The sequence below is a fragment of the Myxine glutinosa genome, chromosome 5 (genome assembly GCF_964187855.1).
Source record: "Myxine glutinosa chromosome 5, kmMyxGlut1.1, whole genome shotgun sequence".
NCBI classification, from domain to species: domain Eukaryota; kingdom Metazoa; phylum Chordata; class Myxini; order Myxiniformes; family Myxinidae; genus Myxine; species Myxine glutinosa.
The window spans coordinates 181,167,198-181,182,346 of NC_136265.1; the positions used below are offsets into that span (position 1 = coordinate 181,167,198).

Here is a 15,149-nt window from a genome sequence, read left to right on the forward strand (position 1 = left end):
GTATTCCACAATACTCACTCCACACCATCCATTCCAGACCATTTATTCCAGACCATTTATTCCATCCAACCATTCTCACTTGCCACCATGCAAGTCAATTACTCAATGCACAATCACACCTTTCACAATACTCTGCTCAACACACTTTCACTTCTCCAAACCATTGGCTCTCAATTCCTCATTTCATCACTCACTACAAACACACCATCATCTAATCTACCTGGTTTTCCCTCTAACTTAGTGCTTCCCTGTCATCCCTTATACAGGGTCCGTCAGGGAGGTGTGACGATTTTCAGAAAACTCGTACACAGTTATTTTTAGTCGAATTTCAATTTTTTTTTTTTTAAAGACTACATATATAATGCCATGTAATACACTGTAACAAAGACATTTAAAAAATGTAATTCATGTTTGAAAAATGACCATCTAAATGGCGGCCGTTCTTGTCCAAGCATTCTTGCAGACGCGTGGAAAAGTTCCAGCATTTCTCAGCACAGCAGCATCCCTCAGCAGTTCCAGCATTCTTTCTGGGAACGTAAACCGCCGTACGAAATCATTCTGCTGCAGTTCTTGAACCACCATGATTTTGTACGCGTGATAATGAAGGTCCAAGTGCAAAATTCGACGAACTGATCTGTCTGACATCCGTAGAGCGCGAGCGTGCCGTACCGCTGACCGACGAGGGCTGGCCTCCACAGCTTGTCGAACCCTTTCGATGTTTTCCGGGGTCGTAACAGTTCGATCACCTCCCCGAGCTGCTCCCGGCCTCACAGATCCAGTTGTCCTGAAGTTTTTTACCCACTTCAATATTGTGTTTCGAGACGAAACGGCGCCACGTCGACCAACATTGAAGTGAGTACGAAATCTGTGCTGTGTAAGCACCACCGAACTACCCGTTTGAATAAACGTCTCGACAACAGACGCGATGTTCAATCGTCCACAGCTCCATGGCTACTGAAATGGCGCCTAACAACGAGTAACCGACAGCCATCACGCATGCGCTAGACCCCCCACTTCCATTGTTATACCCATTCAAACATGAATTACATTTTTAAAATGTCTTTGTTACAGTGTATTAAATGGCATAATATATGTAGTCTTTAAAAATAATAAAAATTGAAATTCGACTAAAAATAACTGTACGAGTTTTCTGAAAATCGTCGCACCTCCCAGCCGGACCCTGTACTATGCACATCCCACGTCATTGTAATCCATCTACTCTACCCTACGTCTCCACTACAGGTACAATGTCACTACTTAAATCTACAGTCCCCTATGGTCATTTTCTAAATCCCTATACATTATCCGAGCCCTCCCTGGCTAGGTTTTCACTGCCATACCCCATAAATCTATAGCTCCTCTACCCAAATGATGAGGTGAATGGTAAAACTACCATCCATCACTACTACCATCAGTCCACTACACTACGAGCCTCGGTGCGGGAAATACATTTCCAGAGCTCGACTTCGAAAAGCCGGCTATCTGTGCGGATGGTTGGTCTACTGTTGGTTGGGTCCGTCCGGCATCGATTCTGGGGAGGAGGCATACTCGGTTAGAGATTCCAAGGTCCATCTCGGCGCGGAGCCTTTCGGTCTCCGGCCCGATGACCCAACCTCACCTGGTCGGAACACCGCCCCGCCAGGGGGCGCAGGTCCGACCTGGGCTTTCTCCCCCGAAACCATGCCGCTCACCGCTACGACATGGCCCCGACCATACAGGGCGGGCCCCGGCCCGAATCGTGCACGGCGCCCCATGCAGGAGCGACGCGGCCACGATCCCGGCCGGCTCCCGCAGCACACAAAGAACACCGCGCACCGAGAGCTCGCGTTGGTTAAACGTCAGCCTAACCGCTGCCCCGGTCAACGTCGATGCTCGATTCTCACACCACGCATTCCCTTTCTTATTCACAAAACCCAGCGTTCCAACGCCTCTCGTGCATCTCATCCATTCCCTGCACTCTATCACCGCACTCTCTCTCCGTGCACACTTCTCTCGCACACTGTTTCACACCACTCTCACGCACCTTCTTGCGCACTCATCCTACTCGCACACTCCATTGCACACCACTCCTCTGTTACATACTCGGTAACACATCACGGGTGTGCATTCCAGCATCCACTCACGCGCTCCGGTGTGCTCCCACGCACACGCTCCACAACCATTCCAGGTGTGCATTCTCGCACCCACTCCTCATCCATCTCTCTATCGCTCATCGTTCCACTTCCACACTCACACTCCGATGTGCATTCACTCTCGCACTCGGTATCAGTATCACACTCTCGCTCTGGCGCACTCTTCTTCCTCACACAGCGCACCACGGACCTCCCACAAACGCCCGCGGTACGCTGGGATCCCAAGCGCGCGAAAAGAATTTTCGCGCCAAACACTCTCCTGCAAAATCTTTTTGCACCATATGCAACCCGGCTCACCTTTGGGATCCTCCTCTCCACACGCACCTGCAAACTTTCATTGGGGTTAAGCACGGCATCACAATGCGAATACAGACTTTGCATGCATTCCATTTCTTCCTCCCGCGAGTTAAGTCCGATGTCTCTTCCGCCCCAATTTCCATTATAATGATTTTAATTGCTTTATTTTCGACGACCGCTGGCGCTAATAAAAGCAAATTTTCTACTTCGGCGGTCGCCGGCTTCCCCATACCCCGGGTCGCCATTTCTACCCCGGTCCACCCGGCCGAGCCTTGCTCCACTTCGCTTTTCCCATGCTCCTCAAGCCGCGCTACCTCGTTGTGCACAAATGCGACCTCGCTCAACCTGCGGTCAACCTCCCTCTCAACTTCCCTCGTCTCATACCGAGCTTGCCCCTCGCTAGCCCCTCGTTTACTTCCCGGGCTTGGCCATTTATGTCCTCCAATTGGTCCCCTACTTTGTCTTCTAATCCTCCCAATTTGCTTTCTATGTCATTTCCCAATTCACTAATTTGACCTCCCATATCATTTCTTAATTCACCAATTTGACCTCCCAATTGCTCACTATTGGCCCTCATTTCTCCCATCTCCCTACTTAATCCCCAAATTTGGCCGCCCAATTCATTCCTCTCCCGCATGGCTGTCCCCCTCCAGTTTGATGGACGCCTGTATTTGCGTCATAAATTGTGCCATGAGGGCTTGCATGTCACCCACCCCCATTCGCGCAGCGGGCGCGGCCCTCGTCGCCACGTGTGAGGCGCCGCCATTTTGTGCGCCTGCAACCCCCACTACCGCACCTCCTTCATTACCTTCCTCCTCCATCTCTCCCAATTGTTCCCTGGGGTCCTGTGTTGATGCCAACTCCTCTTCTACCCCCTCATTTCCCCCCACCGGCATCCGATCGCCTTGGGTATCCATGGCACGACACAAATTTAGATGTTACAATAAAATTTCGGCCGCTCGTAATTTTGACCAAATTTTTTAAGATGGTATAAAAATTTGGTTCGGGTCCTATCCCACTCCCCGACACCAATTGTTGCGGATTCGGGGGGTCGGCGCTCCCCTTGCCAAGGGGGGGGGGGGGGTTCATCCCCTTGTCTTTTAAGCTGACCGTCCCCCGATCCTGGAAATTATAACGCTCCTTTCTGGTCGAGATTGGCCAGGGTGATTGGTCAATGGAGTCCCAAATACCTGAGTGCCAATCCGACCGCAAAGCAGGGAGATAACTCCCACTCGGACTGCGGACAAGATGGAAATTGCTGAGCGGTTTAGCAATCCGTAGCCCGAGCCATTAACAAAAGACTAACCCGATCCTGAGCGGTTCCGAAATCGTGCCACAGGTACTCGATGGAGAGAAAGGACGAAGACAATCAAATGAGGAAATAGGAGTAAAGGGAAGAACAAATAAGATTTATTAATTATGTACAATAACCCAAGAAAGAGGAAACGTAAGGGGAAGAATGTACAAGAAGAAGAGCAAAAGGACACGGGGCAAGCAAGCTTACAAGCATACAGTCTTACTTGACCCCAGGCCAAAACAGACAGACTTACACAGGAGGGTAGTGGTAGAAGGAGAAGGGTCTAGGCAGATGGTAGGTGTCGAGGTCCGGCTCCAGGTCCACTCGAGTCTGGCTCCGTGTGTTGACTCGTACCGTGGCAAAGAACGGCCGGCAGCTTCGCGTGGCGTTGGCACACGACCGGACCTTTTAGATATAGCGGGGGGACTGGGATACTGCGTATGTAATATGTGCGCCTGCTGTCTCTCTCTCTCTCTCTCTCTCTCTCTCTCTCTCTCTCTCTCTCTCTGTCTCTCTCTGTCTCTGTCTCTCTGTCTCTGTCTCTGTCTCTGTCTCTGTCTCTCTGTCTCTCTTTCACACACACACACACACACCATGTTCATACGCGCCTTTCAAACGAGATCATTAATCACCAGGTGCGCTCCGCGCATTCCGTACCAGTCAAGCTCTCCCCGCGCAGTCCTCTCGGCAGTCTTTTCACAATGGCCTCCCCTCGCGCAGTCCTTTAGAGGGCTTTTCGTGCGTGCTTATATGGGCAAGCCCAGCGAACCCTCTGGAAGCTCCAGCCACGCCCTTACCAGGCCAGCCCTGATCGGTTCGCAAGGGCTCACCGGCCCCACCCTCGATGGCTCGTGGACGAGGCCACGCCTCTTCTCGTGGCTCTGCCCCATCTTTCCTCGAGCCGACCGCGTGTTCAATGGCGTTTGGAGCGAGGCAGCGAATGCTGCTGGCAAGCGACGGCGCGTAATAGAATTGGGAGGGACAAGCCCTGACTGTCGGGGCACGTACTGGCGTAGCTTGGAGAGAGAGTGGCTGGCAAAGAGGCGAATGGGGCCTATCTTATTTAATTAATGCAACGCAGATTCAACTATTGGGAACAGAGCCTTAACTAAACAGACTAGGGAAATAACTGAAAGTTCCTATGGTGTCCTACGTGTTGCTTGTGGACTAACTAGGGGTGCGACCTTATTAAATGAAGAGAATTATTTACAAGAATTATTTACAAGTATTTACAAGTGAGGGGTTCTAAAACCGCAACAATATACAGACTTGGCATTTAATATGGAATATTTTTTTTGTGGGGGTGAACTTACTTTTCAAGATGACTTAGAACCAAAAGTTCATTGGAATTATGTTGAAATTATTCTAGATTTTGTTGATGTGACCTTTAAAAGACACAAAAACCACATTTGACATTTCGAAGCAAATAAATTGATCCTTGAAAGTGATGTAAACTGATATCGAACTCAATTCACAGACAGTACTGTGTTAAACCTCTGTGCGTTTTCCAGAAGTATCTCTTTAATTTGCACATTAGCCAAAAAATTTTTTCACAAAAACAAAAGTTAAATTACGAATGGGATTACGGACAGTAAAATTACAGTTCAGTTCTTCGTGTAATCCCCACGAGCATTCGGGAGAGCACGTACACGTTGAGGCATGCTGTTCATGAGATTTGCCAAGGTTTGGACAGGAATCGCTTGCCATGCAGTTACAATAGCCTGCTGCAGTTCATGCACAGAGGCAGGCTGCTGGTCCAAGTTGTCGAATTGACGTGTTAATTCTGCCCACAAGTTCTCTATCGGATTCATATCCGGGGACATTGCAGGCCACTCCATATGCGCTCGACACCACGGTCAGCAAGAAAGTGTTGGATCATGCGAGCACGATGAGGCCGTGCATTGTCATCTTGGAAGACAAAGTTTCCTCGAAAGGCTGCACGAACAAATGGAAGCAATGTTTCTTCCAGAATGGCCCTGTACTTGAACTGGTTCAGGTTTCCATTTAGAACAACCAGGTCAGTTTTGCCCCCTGCATGAAAAGCAGCCCAAACGGTCACCCCGCCACCTCCAGCTTGGACTCTTGGCACTATACAATCTTCGTTGTAGGCTTCATGCACTTGTCTGCGCACTCAGACGCGACCATATTGACGATAGACAAGAAATCTAGACTTGTCACTGAAGATCATGTGATTCCAGTGTCCTGGCTGCCATTGACGGTGCTCTCTGGCCCACTGCAATCGGCGCTGGCGGTGTTGTCTGGTCAGACGTGGCTTTCTCAGGGGACGCCTGGCACGATAGCCTGCTTGAACCAGTCGTTGGTTGACTAGCCTTCTGAATTCAGGCACATTTGTCAGTTGCTGCCACTCAGCCCTATGCCGATTAGCTGACTTGGTACGGCCATTGTGGACTAACCGGTGCAGCTGGCGATCATCCCTCCTTGTGGTTCTGCGGGGACGTCCTGACCTCGGTATTGGAGTAGGGACACCCCTCTGAGCATTTCGTTTCAGGATCTTTGACACCTGACCTTGAGTGATGCCATACTGCCGAGCAATAGCACGCTGTTTCATGCCGGAATTTCGTAAAGCCACCAATAAATGACAAACAGCATTGTCGAGTTGACGGACCATCTCCAGGGGAAGCGGCAATAACTTTTGTGGATGTGCAGCAGTTGTTTTCCACTAATACAGAACGCAACAACCCTTATATACCCGATTGTGAAGCCAATCGTCAAATGTACGGTCTGTCCGTACATTTTGTCACGCCACCTGTGATATAATCCTGTTATTGACTTCTTGCTGCGACAGACAATCAGTGACATGGTTCTTTTAACAAAGAAATCACCAAAGCGTAAAAAACTCACCAGATTGATATACCGAGTTCAGAAAGTAAACCCGTCAAGAAAAAAAGAAATTCCATATTAAACTAGACGACCCATGACCCGTTGGGTCAGTCAGTTTGAATAGATATGAGAATAGAACTAAAGCGAATGCTGGACATCAGGGAGATTATTTGGGCCAGCAAGCCATAAGGCTCACCTCTCCAGCGTTCTAAATCACTTACCTGTGACACGTGATTTCGGCCCTTATCTCCGATCACGTTTTTTTTTTTTTTTTTTTTTTTTTTTTGTTAGAAAAAACACGCGACCTGTGGACTACCACGATTTTGTTGTCAGAGGACACTTCTGATGACGATGTTCTTTGTCGACGATCCTCCATTTACAAAAACTCGCACGTTCTCTTTCCTCTTCCCTCGACTGTGCGCCACATACAGCTGACCATGCTGGAAGACCGGTTTCTCCAGGTAGACCAGCACATTCTCCATAGTTTGCCCTTGCGCCTTATGGATCGTCATTGCGAAGCAGGATTGTATGGGGAACTGGCAGCGCTGCAAAGGGATATCCTCAGCTTCCGACAGATTGTCGGATCCGAGGGAGCATTACAGTTTCGCCTTCAAACGTTGAACTTATGATCCTCGCAACTATAATATTTCGAAGCATGTCCTCAACAATCGTGCGCGTCCCGTTGCAAAGTTTCGGAGGGTCCAAGTTCCGCATCAAAATGATAGGGGATCCTTTTTTGAGCTCGAGGTTGTGCGGCGGCAATCCCGAGACTTCAACGGAATATAGGAATTCCGTTGGGAAGTGCGTCGCATCAGTACCCTCAGTCACACTGTTGAATGCAGCATACTCCTTCCTAGCACCAGGGAACCTTGTGATGCATCTTGAATTGATGTTTCGCATCATATCGTTGAGGGGCACTAATATAGACCTTGCTGAAAAAACCTCCATCGGATTGGCGAATGATGGATATATGGTATCGATGCACTCATCGAGCCCACTCGCTGTCAGCAGTATATCCTCTGGCAAATCTATCATCCGCATTTTTCTCGATTCTATCCTCGCCGATGTCAAGCAAAAATCTTGAAAACTGCCCACTTCCGTCGGTCAGTCACATATTAGTCTCAAGTGAAACATTCCAAAGCTCTGCCATAAGTAGGACTTCTTTATGCACGCATTCTCAACGTCAGCATCACACCCTCTTTTCACCACGGGCAGAAGTTGACGGAAATCACCACAGCATATCGTCAAGATCCCTCCAAAAGGCTCGTCTTTGTCACATACATCACGCAACGTGCGATCCACAGCCTCGAAACTCTCTCCTGATCATAGGACGCTCATCCCACACGATGAGTTTTGTACTTCGAAAGAGGTCTGCGATAGTGGAATTTTTATCGATGTTGCATACGCCATCTTCCCTCGGTGTCAGAGGGATTTGGAACCTTGAGTGCGCTGTTCTTCCACCAGGCATGAGGGTAGCAGCTATGCCAGATGAGGCCACCGCAAGGGCAACTTCTCCACTCGCTCTCACTTTAGAGAGAATCAGGTTAATAAGAAACGTCTTCCCTGTGCCTCCAGGCGCGTCAATGAAAATCATTGATGACTGATTCGTGCGGATGTTGCTATTCGCGTCCATAGATGAGGTGTGATTTGTTGTCCGCGTCCGTAGCGCCGTCGGAGGGTTGATACGACATTCTTCCTGCAAATAGTATTGTGTTTGTGCTATCGTTTTGCCGATCATCAAATGACAAATAAATTACATTGTGAAAATTAAAGATTTCAAATAAACCTATTTAAAGTGTATGCGCATATAAATAATAAAAAAAATCGAAGAAATATCTCTCGGTAATTTCCTGAAACATATTTTACTTCCGGGTAATAATGTTGAATGAAATAACGAAGATATATACTGTATGCCTGTTATTTTAGGCGGTGTATTTTCGTATATCAACGTGGCGCGATTTTTAAAATATATCTCTGCAATTTCCCGTGTGTGCGTGAATGTTCTCAATTATTTCTTTTACCGAGTCTAAAACCATCGATAAAAATGAAATCAGATGGCGACTTAGATTGAAGATAAAGGCGTGAGACAGACTCGATGGCCTTGAAGATACAAGCCTTTAAGAATTCATTTCGTTCTATAAACGGAAACTTTCATCGGATTTTCTTCCCGTTTTTTTTCAACCGAGTCTAAAACTGTTAGCGACTGAGAAAAATGAAATGATATATCGAATTTGATTTGAAATAAAACTGAGAGAGAGAGCAAGACACCACGGGCCTACAAAACAGGCCTCAAAGCTATGCGAGTTAATAAAATGGTGGATATTACTACTCTCTCAAAGGGGTAAGCCACGCCTCCAGACCGATCGAATGTTACACACAAACACGCAAGATTTCAATTTTATAATTATATAGATAGATAGATAGATGCCAAGTCTGTATTTAGATGAATCAGATTCCGGGCTGCATTTTATTATAATTATGTTCGTTTATGTGTACATATTTATGTTTGATGATATGCATTGTATTTGTGTGAAGTACAATGGCACCCACGTGATACTGTCCAACGCGTTGTCTGTGGCCAAGTCCACGTCTGTCATCGAGCGTGTCTACATGAGCATCGCGTTCACTTGCGTCTACCCTTTGGAGAGCATCGTAGGTCTTGCCTACCCACTTCAGCCGACGATGGCGTGAGTTTTTATGGTGTTGGGATACTTCCTGCAATCCCATGGGTACATATGCAGTTTGGTAACCATGATACTTTAAGGTGGTGGTGAGGGGTTGGAGGGAGTGGGGGCAGTAACCTCCTCTTGCTGTTTTGGTTTTTAGGGACCAGATACCTGGCTGGAGACGAGCGGTGCTGTAAGTATAATATATAAACCTTTGTCGCGGAGACCTCCGCTTGTGTAATGTATATATGTATGTATGTATATTTATTTTATTATTATAAAATAATAATTATGTGTTTTGTTTTTTTTCCTTTTTAAATTTTAATATATATATATATATTGCATTGAAAAAGTTTCAAAACCTCACTCCAAGATACTAGGCTTTATTGAAATCGATCTTTGGCATCCTACATACCAGGCAATATCATCAGTCCTACAAATCTAATGTATTATAAAGCAAAGTCAAGCATTTTAAACATTAGTTATCAATCTCAGTCACTTCTTACCAATAAGATCCAGCGCTCATCTCAGCATGACTCATTCAGCAGACAAGATACTGACCCCCTCTCAGACCGAACGCTTGACCCTAAATAGGCATCAAATATGCCCCACGCCTACCAAGGCTTCTTCTTCATTTTCAACACATATATATATATATATATATATATATATATATATATATATATATATATATATATATATATATATATATATATATATATATATATATATATATATATTTCTTTTACAGATTATGTCGTCTGAATCATCGTTTGCCCGTCCATGTATGTACAATGCATTCAGAAAGTATTCAGACCCTTTCACATTTTGTTATGTTGCAGCCTTATGCTGAAATTGTTTAAATTCATTTTTTCCCTCATCAATCTATGCTCAATACCCCATAATGACAAAGAGAAAACAGGATTTTAGAAAGTTTTGCAAATTTATTAATAAGAAAAAAACTGAAATATCACATTTACATAAGTATTCATACCCTTTGCTGTGACACTTTAAATTTAGCTCAGGTGCCTTCCATTTCTCTTGATCATCTTTGAGATGTTTCTTCACCTTGATTGGAGTCCACCTGTGGTAAATTCAATTGATTGGACATGATTTGGAAAGGCACACACCTGTCTATACAAGGTGTCACAGCTGACAATGCATATCAGAGCAAAAACCAAGCCATGAGGTCGAAGGAACTGCCTGCAGAGCTCAGAGACAGGATTGTGTCGAGGAACAGACCTGGGGAAGCCCACAAGAAAAATTTCTGCTGCATTGAAGGTTCCCAAAAGCACAGTGGCCTCCATAATTCCTAAATGGAAGAAGTTTGGAACAACCAGGACTCTTCCTAGAGCTGGCCGCCCAGCCAAACTGAGCAATCGGGGGAGAAGGGCCTTGGTAAGAGAGGTGACCAAGAACCCGATGGTCACTCTGGCTGAGCTCCAGAGATCCTGTGCGGAGATGGGAGAAACTTCCAGAAGGACAACCACCACTGCAACACTCCACCGATCTGGGCTTTATGGCAGAGTGGCCAGACAGAAGCCAAACAGTTCAATCTTGGTTTAATCAGACCACAGAATCTTGTTTCTCAGTCAGAGTCCTTTAGGTGCTTTTTTGCAAACTCCAAGCGGGTTTTCATGTATCTTTCACTGATAGGCTTCCGTCTGGCCACTCTGCTAAACCTCGTTTTTCCTCAGCAACCATATGTCCGATTGACGAAACTTTCAGGGTAGGACTGACAGCCATGCAGAATGTTTAAAAAAAATAATTGTGACGTCATCGGTCACGCATGGCAGCCATCTTGGATTGAAAGCAAATATGTAACATTTTATTTCTCGGAAACTGCTGAATGGGAAAATTTGAAACTTGGCACATTGTCAAGTACTTCCAATGGAGAACAAAAGCATGATAATGATATCACAAGTGAAGTGGTATACCAGCCAAAAATGTATTTTTTATAAAATCCTTTCTCTGATCGCTTCACCAATCGATGTGAAACCTGTCATGGCTGGTGAAAATGTGATACTTGAAAACAGCTGAAGGGATTTAAATCAAATATATATGTATATATATATATATTTTTTAGGACAGTGAACGAGGGCATCTACCCGCTGTGGGACTATGCGGAGGCATATTGGCGACAGTCTCATTACTCTAGTTTTTATTTATTTTTAATAATTTAACTTGCCCTCGATAATCCCTCCGACACGTCTCGAGATTGTTTGAACGAGTTTTTAAAAATTTACTTTTAACATTGTTAACGAATGGGTGGGGATTGAAGACTTGGAGTGGTGAGGGGATTGAAAGCGTTGGGGGTAGACGGGATTTTTTTGCAGTATTTGTAATGATGCAATATTTTCAATTAAGCTATTAAATTAAATTTGTTCAAATGGTTGTAACATGGACACCTTTTTAATGTTTTCTCTGAGCGCAGCACTCTCTATGCCGGGACCTATCATGGCACATTCCGGGTGCTCATGGAGCTCTACAACAACTCGGATTTCTCTCCGGATGATATGTACAAGGGTCCGCCTGAGATGGAGGCCGGACAACTCCTGTACGTGCGTGTATCGCTGGTCGGTGCTCCGAACGATGGATTCGGGCGTCTCGCGGTGCCCACCTGCTGGGCCACACACACAGAATATCCAGAACCGCAGCTTCACGTCTTCTTCCAGGATGGGTACCTTGGTGTGCTTGCACTTCACGTTTCATTGATTGTCCATGTTATTACTTTTCGGGAGAACAAACGTCAATTTCTACCTGGTGTACCGATTATTTTTCACTGCAGGTGCATTTTGGACTCGACTTTGCATTTCTTGATGCACAATGGAGCTTCATCTGAGGTGAGGTTTGCAGTGGAGATGTTTCGCTTCCTCGACCCCGAACTCTCCGACGTTTACCTGCACTGCCACGTGCAGGTTTGCCTGCCACATCTGAACGATGCCGACTGTGAGCTGGTACGTGTCTGGTAGCTTGAGCAATAGGCCTGCAGATTCACGACGATGGGCTAACTTGAGTTTGAATTTCTACAGCAGGCCGGCGGTTCGTTTGGGAGGATGTTTTGGATCCCATGAAGCATGTGTCGCATGTGGCTGTAGGATTTGGTTGGTAAACTGTGTTCATGATGGTTCCATCATTTATGGTACGGTGGTACCTTGTAGTGGAAGGTACGTTTTGAGTGAGGGGTCACTTCACACCCTGTGGAGTAGCAAGGAGGCCAAATACCATGATTTGTGAGGACACTGGACTAGTGCACCAGAGATTGTGGGTTCAAATCCGGATGGAGACAACACCTTTAGGAAGACCTAGCAGCCCTAGCTCTTTCACGACCTTTAGGGTGGAATTATCTGCCTCCGCTCTGGTAGGATTTGCATGTAATGGTAGGACATTTGATCTGGTTATTCTTTTCCAGTTGGTTGTTCTGAATTACTATGACCTATGGGTCATACCCTTCACCTGTACCTACAACTTTAAGCCATATCCTCTTAAGGTGTACAGTACAGTATGTAAACAATATCGTTTTGGAGGTTGCTTATTTTTATTCTTCAGGTTGTTGCTCTTGCTCGCCAATCGCCCCCACGTTTAGTTGTGATGTGATTTAATGAACTGAGTCCTACTTTTATTTATTTATATTTTAACAGGAATGTGCATCAAGAAGGAAAAGGAAAAGGAAAAGTAGAGCCAGCGATGGAGCTTTTGCTGGCACTATCTCCTTGGGTCCCATCCATCGGCTTTTAGATCGAATGGAAGTTGGGCAACAGCAAAGTACGTGCTCCGTATTCAGCCATGTGGTATGGTGCCCAAGGGGGCATCGCTTGTGATCCCATACGTGGGTGGTAGCAGCGGCTTCCCCGGCCGTAGGTTGTAAACTTGGGTATAAACGGCGGACTTATCTACCGCATCGTGGTCCAAACTCCAATCGTGATTTTAGAGATGTTTTGGGGCCCAATTACTGTCCACTAGTCGAGCACACTATTTCAATGTGACAAATTACTCCCCAAATCGTCTGTGCTCATGCTTCATCACAGGTCCTCAGGTCAAACTGCCATTATCTAGGCAAACATCTTCTACATGCCACCTTGTCTCGCTTGAGGCACAGGTACCGGCATCTAAATGGAATAAATACCGTGTCTTGTTTTGGGGTCCGTGTGTGCAAGAACCTTTCACCTTGAGAGTTCATGGTGAATCGCAATTTGTACGAAAGTGAAATTTGAATGGTTCGAACCCACAACACGTTTTGATCGAGTGAAGTGTGTGGGGTCAGATGATGTACACGGTTTGTAACTTGACTAGTTCCCAAAATATGCTGATTGGGGAACGTGTGACTTTTGACCAGCGAAGGAGCCTGGTCAACTCTTTGAAAGGGATCTGTTGCTTTGCGGAGCAGTGAGTACCGATGAATCTGGTGGTAGGAACCATGTTCTGCTAGGGGTGGTTCTTTTGACATGAATCTCTCTCGTTAATGTCTTCAAAATAAGCCGTTAAACTAGGAATATAGCTTTCCTTCTTGAGCTTTTCTTTGCACAAGATACTTTAACAAGAAACAAGATACTTTAATGATGCGTTACCCGAGCAAGTTAACCACCGATGTGGTATGATGGGGTGATTGGTAATGAGATAACCTTGAAATTGTCTTGTTTGAGCAATCTCGAGCCGTGTCGCATCCAAGTAAAAAGTGCTGTTACTGTATCGTAGACCATGCCACCTTTGGGGTGTTTTGTGCTGTTCCATTTACAGGGCCTTCAGGAAGTATTCACACCCCTTGACTTGTTTCACATTTTTGTGTTACAGCCTGAATTTAACATGGATTAAATTGAGATTTTTTATTTTTCACTGATGTACACTTTATACCCCATAATGTCAGTGGAATATATATATATACTACTGTGTTCAAAAAGTATCCGACCTTTATTTTTCGTGCGTAAAAAAAAAGAAGCTAGGGAGGCGTTGATTGGTGCACGTATGTAGGCGATCCTAATGCGCACGCGTGAATTTTTTCCCACCTGCAGAAGCTGTCATTCGACGGCAGACCGCCGATGAGTGAGGAAATGTAAGTGAGCGCCGTCGGATTTTCGTTTTTGACAAAATGACGGAAAAACTTGAACAACGCTACTGCATCAAATTTTGTGTAAAGCTTGGCGATTCCCAAGTGGAAACGATCCGCAAGATTCAACACCGTTCATTCCATTATGAAGGAGGATTTGAGCTTCAGGAGAATCTCAGCGAAGTTCGTACCAAAGCTGCTAACGATTGAGCAGAAGCAACTCCGTTTGGAGATCGCACAGGACATGCTGGAGACTGTGAACAGCGATCCCAGCTTCCTCAACACAGTGATCACTGGCGATGAGTCCTGGGTTTATGGGTACGACCCAGAAACCAAGTTGCAGTCATCACAATGGAAGCATCCAACATCGCCAAGCTTACTATTACAAGCAACATACAGCTATTTGATTTTCATTTCAACAATATTGATAGATAAAGGTGATATAATATAACAAATATCATGAAACATTTACATTTTGTAGTCCATTGTATAATTTAAATAAACATAAATGCAAATTTCGCATGTGGAAAAAGTAAGTACACCCTTGGCTCTAATAGGTGGTATTGCCCCCTTTGGCAGAAACAACCTCAAGTAGGAGTTTCTTATGACTGTCTACCAGTCTCTGACATCGACTGGGAGAAATTTTTGCCCACTCCTCCATGCAGAATTATTTTAGCTGTGCGATGCTTGAGGGGCTTCTTGCATGCACAGCTCGTTTCAAATCCCCCCACAACATCTCGATGGGATTTAGATACGGGCTTTGACTTGGCCATTCCAGAACCCTCTATTTCTTTCTTTTCAGCCATTCCTTGGTGGATTTACTGGTATGTTTAGGGTCATTGTCATGTTTCAAGGTCCACCTTCGGTTGAGC

General features: G+C 45.7%; 1 protein-coding gene across 2 annotated transcripts in view; it reads left to right on the top strand.

Annotated features, from left to right (window-relative positions):
* Positions 1-15,149, top strand: part of LOC137412355 (uncharacterized) — a 71,583-nt gene that overhangs the window by 48,688 nt on the left and 7,746 nt on the right. For both annotated transcript variants that reach the window (XR_013623645.1, XM_078779206.1), the window contains exons 10-14: positions 9,103-9,254; positions 9,394-9,426; positions 11,668-11,913; positions 12,022-12,190; positions 12,875-12,998. Coding sequence is in view for 1 of the 2 variants with exons in the window: in XM_078779206.1 (XP_078635332.1) it covers positions 9,103-9,254; positions 9,394-9,426; positions 11,668-11,913; positions 12,022-12,190; positions 12,875-12,998 (724 nt within the window). In the remaining variant the exon portion in view is untranslated. The remainder of the gene's footprint in view (positions 1-9,102; positions 9,255-9,393; positions 9,427-11,667; positions 11,914-12,021; positions 12,191-12,874; positions 12,999-15,149) is intronic.